At 40.7% G+C, this 10,000-nt stretch overlaps 1 protein-coding gene across 1 annotated transcript; it reads right to left on the bottom strand.

Moving 5' to 3' along the window:
• Positions 1-207: 207 nt before the first annotated feature.
• LOC138007310 (acyl-carrier-protein phosphodiesterase PptH-like) lies at positions 208-5,764 on the bottom strand. Its single transcript, XM_068854126.1, has 2 exons — positions 5,282-5,764; positions 208-1,117 (listed from the first exon to the last, which is right to left on the bottom strand). Exons 1-2 carry the CDS (start codon positions 5,520-5,522, stop codon positions 399-401), a joined length of 960 nt encoding a protein of 319 aa, XP_068710227.1. The 5' UTR covers positions 5,523-5,764; the 3' UTR covers positions 208-398.
• Between the last annotated feature and the right edge of the window lie 4,236 nt (positions 5,765-10,000).

The raw sequence follows: 10,000 nt of genomic DNA, 5'->3' as shown, positions 1-10,000 counted from the left end.
CCTTTGTTTTAATGTCCCAGTAGGGAAATAATAATGAGCTTGCCCTCCAGCATGGCTGATTTTGTACAATGTGATCGTTTGTTGCAAAAGGCCTATTTAACAGTTGTTTGAATAAAGGGGAGCCTCACTCCCTTACGAAAATGCGGACACGTAAACATCAGAACAGCACGATTCACGTACGAAAAAAGAAATGTGGTCTGTAGCATTATAAGATAAACTCTTGCCTCGATTTTACTCACAGGACAAGTCACTTAGCATACAACTGTTAAAAATGTGCTATTATTGTTCAAGATGCTGAACACAGACAATATGAGAATTTCAACACCACCATATGTTATTTTTACCAAATCTTACAAGTCTTCAAGGACATTGCCGAACAAATACTTTGCAACCGATTTTTAAGGCCATATCTGTCGAGGGGTGAATCCCTCGGAAAAGCCCCATATAAGTCCCTTGGACCTTTCTTTGGGGTATCCCAAACAAAAGGATACATAACGAACATCGTCAATTACCCGATCCCTATTTCGGTGCTGATGACCGTAAACATGAACTGTGGACCTTAAACGTCTGATTTGCCTCTCTATACTTTTACAACCCGCGAAACGCGTGAAATTAAATTGGATATGTGACCCTTGTGCTTTCGGGTTATCCAATACGGGGAGATGTAACCTTCTTCTTTCTTGTTCCAATCTCTGGATATCTTGCTCCGATGCTGGGATTAGCTCTTCACGAGGAAGAAAATGACTGAATGATATTACAGGAGCATCGTAAGTTCGATATAAAAACTCGTCATTTAGGTTTGCAAAATACTGGGCCACGGTTTCTTCAAGGGCCGGCCATACACACAAATGATTATCCATCCAAATCTTATTTGACAATTCCGCATTTTCTGTGTCCCTAGCCACGTACAAAGAGTTCTCCATGTCGTCTTCAGGTTTGGCATACCACGAAAATATTGGCACAATCCAGGCGGCCTTATGATTACAGCATTGGACCTTTATGGGTCTGGTGTGAACGCCAATCGAATCACAAAGAGCGCGAATGGCATGAAATTTGGCGATAGAATCGTCGTAGCTAGAAACGCCCTCTGGCTGGCGAATCCAGAGCTCGTGATTTCCTATAAGAAAAACGTTAATACAAATCTTTAAAAAAGGAATTTTATTTCAGTGTATAGTCGTTCTAGCGCTGAAGCACTAATTGTTGGCTTTTGAGGAGAGGGGAAAACCGGAGTACCCGGAAAAAATCTCTCGGTTCAGAGTAGAGAACCAACAAACTCAACCCACATATGACGCCGAGTCTGGGAATCGAACCTGAGCTACATTGGTGGGAGGCGAGTGCTCTCACCACTGTGCCAACCCTGCACCCCAGCATCAGATAAAATATTAAAAGGGGCTTGTTTCACACAAACTCATATATCATCCAAATATCATTGAAAACTCTACAGCAAAAGTTGCAGATAATGAAATTAAGAGCCGTGTAAAGTCTAACCATCAACTTACTTTACAGTTTGAGTTGAGGTTTATTTAACTGCTTTTGTTTACTTGAGGAGTTTAGTACAGAAGTACACTGTGCCATTTCCAGACACAAGTGATGTTAAAGAAGTGGATGCCAGGTTCCCAGTCTCTTGCTCTTTTCACAAGTCACCTGAATCTATCCCAAGAGCACACTGTAGCTCAGTGGTAGGTCATCCAAACTAGTAATCTGAAGGTCATTTTTTCTGAGTATCCCTGAATAACCATTGATAAATTATACATAACTTCAGTGGATCAGAGACTATCTTTTTCAATCTTGAAACAATGCCTCACTCTTGCATACCAAGACTCTCGTTGCTCTAAAGGCACTACCTCAAAATGCACAATAGTTTTCCCATACATGATTTTGGTATCCACAATGAAACTCCTTGGAGCACCTGACTACCGTGGGAGGTAAGCAGTTTAAACTCTGGCCAGACAAGCAATAGTAATAACAATAATAATAATTATTATTATTATTGTTATTATTATTATTATTATTATTATTATTATTATTATTATTAGAGTGGTTTCAATTGAGTGTCGAAAGCAATAAGCGAATTGCTTTAGTTCATAATTACTTCACTCAGTGATTGGTTCAAAGTTCCCGTGCCAATTTTTCAACCAATCAGAAGTGAAACCAAAAGCTAATCATGGTTCGCGCATGCACATTTTCCCGCGCTTTGTGTCAGCTACGTGTAATTACTTAGAGTTTTGATTGGTTTACTGGATTGTCTCCATCCATTTTGATTGGCCAAAGTAATTACTTTGGTTTTGGTTTTACGACACTCAGTGGAAAACCGCTCTATTATTATTATTATTATTATTATTATTCTATCACTCCTGCGCTATACCTCAAGATTGCAACAGCCCATGTGTTGACAGCCATGATCTTATTCCTTCCACGCAACTTTGTCTTTAACACTAATTTCAGCCTTAATTATTATTATTATTGTTATTATTATTATTATTGTTATTATTATTATTATTATTATTATTATTATTATTATTATTACGTCCGTTCTTATTAAAAATATTTTTGGTGCTCTCGTAATGACACTGGTAGGTCATTAGACTTTAAAGTTTTACCTGAGAATGATGATAAATCAAACCCATCCCGTCTGGCAACATTTGTGTAGCGCATTAAATAACCCAAATTAGATCTACAATCTGTTATGGGAAATCTGTAAATAGGTACTGGCAATAGAAGAGTGTGTTGCACCAATCCAATTTTTTTCATTTTTTAGCAATACATTTTGCAGGAAGTTTACCCTAACAGTCCAACCACAAAACAAAGGGGATTACTCCATTTGTTGTTATTTGAAACTATATAAACTCTATTTATTTATTTATTTATTTATTTATTTATTTATAATAGTTGCTACAGTCAAGCAATAGCGGTAGGAGGTTCTGTTATTGAGTCGGTGGAATCGTTCAAGCTCCTTGGGGTGTATATTTCTATGGACCTCAGTTGGTCGACTCATTGCGACTATATAATAGGGAAATCAAGCCGTCGCCTCTATGCTCTCAGAAAACTGAGAGTTTGTGGGGTACAAGATGGGGATTTGGTGGCTGTGTACTGCTCCCTACTAAGATCTGTCCTAGAGTATGCATCGTACGTTTTTGCAAACTTACCGCAGTATCTCTGCATGGCAGTAGAAAGAGTGCAAAAGAGAGCCCTACGAATCATCTTTGGTCCTGACTTGAGCTACGAGGACGCCCTCGCGCGTGCCGGGCTACTGTCTCTAGAGGCCAGATGCCACCTGGCGTGCAAGAAATTTGTGACGGAAATTATGCAAGCAAGCCCGCTTTACCCCCTAATTTCTAGCAGGGTCGTTTCGTTGCAAACTTTGTATTTGCTGAGGTCAGGACCATCATGCCATGTGTTACGTGGCTGAACAGACCGGTTCTCAGAATTTGTGTCAGTTAAATATGCGTCGTATATTAATTGTGCGTAATTATGCGAATACGATTTTACTATATTGCTACTATACTATATTTATGTCTTTATATTTATATAACTACACGTATATTTGTATGTTCGTGAGTGCATTGTCTGACCCCACCAGTAATTCAGAGAGATCTGTGAATGGTGGAAATAAACAAATATTGTATTGTATTGTATATTTAAAGTGTGAAGCTCATGAGGCTGTGTTTGAAAGTACTAACTACTCAAATAAACACAACAGTATACGAAAGTTAACATCAATATCTATATGTCCCAGCACTCAGCAAAGTCCCCTTTGACTTTGGCTTTTTTTTTTTTTTGGCTTTTTTTTTTTTTTTCATGTGGCGTCATACACCATAAGCCTTTTTGAAACATCACTGCCAAGCCAGGCACATTTTGCTGGAGAATTGATGCCAGAGCATAACACTGGGAACTCTGCGACCTTTTCTTTTTTCGAATAGGGAGTGGGTTATTTAATATCCCACAGAGTTTTTGAACAAGGGTTGTGAGACAGGGCCTACAGTTTATAGTCCACACCGGCAGCTGATATCATCATTACAAAGGCAGCACTTTCTTCTCAGCTATTTAAAGGCCACTAGTGTTGGTCCAGCCAGAGTTGAACTCACAATCTCCTCCCACAGCAGCCCAAAATATCTCCATGCACTACCCAATACCCTACTTTTGTTACCAGTCTAGTTGCTGTGAGGCTGGAACGACAGTATATTTAACAATTATTCTATGAGAGCGCACTGGATACGAAGTGACAGATGACCAAACAGGCACATAGCGTAGAGTTGGTTACAATCATTTTATATCCAGCAAGCCCGAGTAGAATAATAATTATTCTTTTATTAAAAACTCCAGGATCAACCACTCTTCTTTGGTGTTCCTGGGGGTAGTATTGTCAAGTAAAGCGTTGATTGCTTCCTCGTTCAATTCCAGTCCAAAATGGCTTTTGCCGGCCATTTTTTCTCAGAGCTGCAAAAATATTTTCAGCTCAGTTTATTGCTGACACATTCCTTGACCATATTAGGTACTGCAGGTATGTGAACTGATAGACTGGGTCCTGAGAGCCAATAAAAATGCTGGAAATCTGACATCTGTAGTTCAGTGTTTAATAAATGTAAATATTGTGCCATTATCATGTACAAGCAGGATCCAAGACAATCCAAACAAGAATATCTCTTAACCCTTTCAGCCCCAATAGTGCCAAATGGCACTTATAGATTTTACTCTGTCTAACGCCAGACGATTTTACTCGTCAATGGGGAACCCCTCGGGGCTTAAAGGGTTAAGCTAACAGCGTGAAAAAACTATGTCCCCGTTTAACCCTTTCAGCCCCAATAGTGCCAAATGGCACTTATAGATTTTACTCTGTCTAACGCCAGACGATTTTACTCGTCAATGGGGAACCCCTCGGGGCTTAAAGGGTTAAGAACCAATAAAACATGGACCCATGGTATATTCCCCCACCCCCTGTAAACTCAAACAATGGCCATAGCCTACCTGTGTGGACCACAGCTGAACCAACCCTTCTTCAGGACCTTTGAACAATCAATACCTCTGTGGCAATTTAAATGGTGGAGGTTGTGACCAACAATGAAAGGGGCTGGCAGGGCAAGAGAGAAACAAGATATCACATCCTGTAAGAGGACCTGCAAGGGTCGTCTTGTAAAGCCCTTCACAAATAAAAATCAGGGTTTGTCCACAAAAAGTGGTTTGAGTTCCGGGTCAACAGAAGCAGTCCATGGATATTCAATATAAAAACATGATGCGCCTCAATTGGATGCTTAAAACTACCGAAATTGACAGGGCAAATTACCTGGTACGTAGCACACTTTGCAGAACTTTTCAGCAAGAGACTTGAGAACAGTTTTCAAAAGAGACGTGTTGTCGGTTACATCGCCCGCCACTATAAGCACATCATTTTTGTAGTCGCTTGCCGACCAACTTTCAACCAGGCAAAGATTTTCCTGTACATCAACATGAATGTCCGATATTGCGAAGATACGTGACATCTTTGATGTTAAAGACGACAACCATCTCTTGTCTCTTAGCAGCATGGAAGAGAAAAGGTCCTCGAAGACAACTCGAGGACGACTTGCGACTACATCCAGGGGCGGGTTGGTCGTCTTACTGCTGGAGTTAGAGCGATTAAGTTGATTATGGTCCGAGGCAATAAGATTGATGGTTAAAATAAAGTTATACTTTTAGTGATCAAGATTACGGATTAGGGGTAATGTGTTAAATGGAGACGAAACATCAACAACGATCCTCTGTTGGTTTAGGGACCATGTTTCTACTTGCTCAAATCCCATAATACACCTCTTTTACCCCCCCCCCCCCCCCCCATCCCCCCAAAATCTGCATAGGCATTGTTTTCGACTTATCTTGGAACATTTTCAAGTCCCAGAAGAAATTACAAACAATGGTCATGCAAAAGCTTTGGAGTAATATTAATAGAGGTGTATTATGGAATTGTGCAAGTAGTGAATGTTTGATTGGTTATTGATGAAATGGTATATGAAATGGATCATATATGAAGTGCGGATATGAAATCAAGTGAAGTTATGATCTTCGCAGTTATGAACGCAATTTCTACAATTGCGTAGAGATGTCTGGAAAATTCAGGACTTCAACGGGGTTTGAACCCGTGACCTCGCGATTCCGGTGCGACGCTCTAACCAACTGAGATATGAAGTCACTAACGTTGGGAGCTGGTCATTTGTGGGCTCTAATGGTCCCGTGAGGAATGAATCAATGATGAAATGGTATATGAAATGAATCATATATGAACTGTGGATATGATTCAATTGTAAAAATTGCGTTCATAACTGCGAAGATCATAGCTTCACTTGATTTCATATCCGCAGTTCAAACATGATTCATTTCATATACCATTTCATCATTGATTCATTCCTCGCGGGACCATTAGAACCCACAAATGACCAGCTCCCAACGTTAGTGACTTCATAGCTCAATTGGTTAGAGCGTCGCACCGGAATCGCGAGGTCACGGGTTCAAACCCCGTTGAAGTTCTGAATTTTCCAGGCATCTCTACGCAATTGTAAAAATTGCGTTCATAACTGCGAAGATCATAACTTCAATTGATTTCATATCCGCAGTTCATATATGATTCATTTCATATACCATTTCATCTTTGATTCATTCCTCACGGGACCATTAGAACCCACAAATGACCAGCTCCCAATGTTAGTGGCTTGATAGGTCAGTTGGTTAGAGCGTCGCACCGAAATCGCGAGGTCACGGGTTCAAACCCTGTTGAAGTCCTGAAATTTTCAGGCTTCTCTACGCAATGTAAAAATTGCGTTCATAACTGGCAAGATCATAGCTTCACTTGATTTGTTATTATTACTCTTGCCCAGCTCCTTCTAGGCTGAAGTTGATTTCACTTTGCGTCCGATCGGAGAGCGACTGAAGGCGGAAATGTTTTTGGGATACCGGAGGAAGATTGTAACCTGACAAAGCTTTTGTAGGCCTTGTAACTGCTAAAGGGCTGGGAGAAAGTTTGCACATCTTGTAATTTTGGGTAGTAGACGCGGGGCCAGTGCTCAGGTTTTTGCTCAAATCTGATGCGTCGTCAACTACGACGCGTCAGATCTGAAGGGGAAAACGAAGCGTCCCAAAAGCCCATCGAGTCACTCGGGACAACGCAGAAAATAGTAGGTGAGTGAACTTTACAAATCTGGCTGTCCAAAAAATGGATCTTCATAAAGAAACATCGCGATCAGTTGAATCGGCCGTTAAAACCGTCTCAAATAACGTGACATCACACGCCTGGTTTCCATATGATTGTCCGGCTCGTCCCGATCGCCCCAGTCGTTTCAAATAATGTTCACATGCGATTGGGACGATTATATGGAAACACTACCCAGACGATGGGCGACCGAGGAAGCGTTTACACTAACGTGGTTTCACATCGATACGGTTTCACGACTTCGAAACCGCACCAAAATCGATGCGGTTTGGAAGTGTCTACACGGAACTGTTTTCCCCAGAAAATCATGATGGTATAAGCATACTTAGAAAGTTAAGAAAGGTTATGAAAATCGGCAATCTTCAAAGCGTGAAAAAATAGGGCCACCTCTGATGTTGAAGGTACCTGTCACGTGATCGCGACGGTGCACAAACCCAAACACACTTTCAAAGATGGTACAAGCAAGCGCTGAACTACACCGGCTAAATTCACCATTTTGACTTGAACAATTCAAATTTCGGGGCAAAATAGGAGCCGTATTCAATTCGATACAGTCTCTCTGTTTACACGACTGATGAAACCGTATCGTTTTGAAGACGCTCCATTTTTTCAGCGTTTTCAATTCGACCCGGTTTTCGCCAACGGTCTCGATCTGTGTCGTGTAAACAGAAGGCGTCACCACATCGAAGACGACGCGGTTACAAATAAAAGCGCGTTCGTGTAAACGCTGCCTGAGACGATCTCGATCGTCCGGATTGAACTATAATCGCCCCCATTGCCTCTGAACATTATTTGAAATAACTGGGGCGATCGGAACTATTATATCAGTCATTAGAACCCAGGCTTTAGGGTTGTCTGCCTGTGGTTACGCTTTATAGTATTACAATCAAAGCCTCCAAATGAATCCGAAAGAAATGTTTAATCTGGGAAATGCTCTCTATTTGAACTGCGTTCTGTAAGCTCTGCTCTCAGTGAAATAATTTTTGAGGGACTTACGGATTACAGCACTATCACAAGAAGTGTGCCACCTCGAGTACAAGTAGTTAAAATATTCATTGTCGTTACTACATGTTAGTTCATATGGGAATACATTGTGTTGAATGGTTCATCAAAAATTAAGTTTTATCAACGGAGTTGATAATGTAATTTGACCACCGTACAGAAATTCTAAAAGCTGACGTTTCGAGTGTTAGCCCTTCGTCAGAGCGAATCGAAGAATTATAGATTATGTGTAGTTTTTATAGTAGAGTAGGAGCTACGCTATTGGAGGTAACCGCAGCCGCAGATAGCCATGTGTTGTTCGGAGTGGTTAGGGAGATTAAAATGACGAGCGACTGGCTTTGGATGCATCTTTGTCATTCTTCTCAACATCGAGAAGGTGTTCGCGGAATCGGTCGCCTAGTCGTCTACCTGTCTCGCCAATGTTATGCAATAAATGACATTTGCGGCGGTACATGTGAAACGATCGGTGATCTTAACAGGTCGCTTAGGTCCCGATATTTTTGTTATGAGTGAAAGGACAAGTTTTGCATCGTGAGTGCGCGCGTTTGAAAGTGCCTGGTTGCTCATTAGTTTTGAGTGCGCTTCTAACTAAAAAGTTGCCTACGTCTTTGTCGCGTTTGAATGAAATTAGTGGAGGTTGCGAAAAGATTCTACCAGTCTCTGGATCATTTTCGAGTAATTTAAAGTTATTAAGAATGATACTTTCGACTTCGTGATTATGAGGATGGAAAGTGAGGGTGAATGGAATTCTTTCATTCTTATCCTTTTGTGACGTTTGTAGTGCTAACTGTCGATCAAATTGTTGGGCACGCTGATGGCCCACTTTGACCACAGAGACAGGATAGCCACGTTTTTCGAAAAACTGGCACATCTCCTCCGATTTGCTGGAAAAGTCGGAGTCATCACTATCTAGACGTCGAAGTCCAAAAAATTGAGAATAAGGAATGGAGTTCTTGACATGTGATGGATGTGACGATGAATACAAGAAATAACTGTGAGAATCTGTAGGTTTGTAGTGCACACTGGAACATAAACCGTTGCCATGCACTGATAGAAACTTTGATATCTAGGAAAGCCAGCGAAGTTTCCGAAATTTCCCAGGTATATTTATTGAAGAGCCGGATGAAAGGAATTAACGGAGGTTATAAATTGATCAAGTTCTTCTCTTCTCTGCTGGATGAAATAGCGCCGATGCAGTCGTCAATGTGGCGGGCGTATAGTTCAGGTTTGGGGCCGTTGTACTGGTTAGAAAATTGGTGTTCAACATATCCTAAAAAACGATTGGCATAGCAATGACATAATCGAACCAACATATTTGTAATTTTGAGCATTAAAGCCGCAAGAAGCAATAGAACGTTACAAGAAGCTGGGACGGACACATTGTGAACGAGATCCCGATTTTTTTTTCAGGTATTTGCTAAGAACAATCTAATAAAGAACAGATTTGAAGAAGAAAAAAAGTTTGATAGTAGAACATGAATTTTTTTGGAAAACAGTTCCGTACTGGGTATATTTCGGCCAAGGCGAGGACTTCAAGCTAACCACGGAACTGTCCCAAAAAGTGCACTATTCCTACAACCAGGCAATCAAAAACGGCGTAAATGAAGCAATACTGCTTATGTGAATAAAAGAAGCTTTATTTTCAAAATAAAATTTTGTATCTTTCAAGTAACCAAGACTTAATTCTGTATGAAGGTGATTCGAATTTTTAACGCGCAATCAGTAAAAATACTCCATTTTATGAGCCTGCTGACGCGCAAAAGAGCACGGTGACCCCATTTTTTTATTGCATTTTTTTAATGTTCATATCATGATAGTTAA

Source organism: Montipora foliosa, chromosome 6 (assembly GCF_036669935.1).
Source record: "Montipora foliosa isolate CH-2021 chromosome 6, ASM3666993v2, whole genome shotgun sequence".
In the NCBI taxonomy this organism is placed as follows: Eukaryota; Metazoa; Cnidaria; class Anthozoa; order Scleractinia; family Acroporidae; genus Montipora; species Montipora foliosa.
Note: the sequence above shows the minus strand (reverse complement) of the source record. Positions and strands in the feature narration are given on the sequence as shown.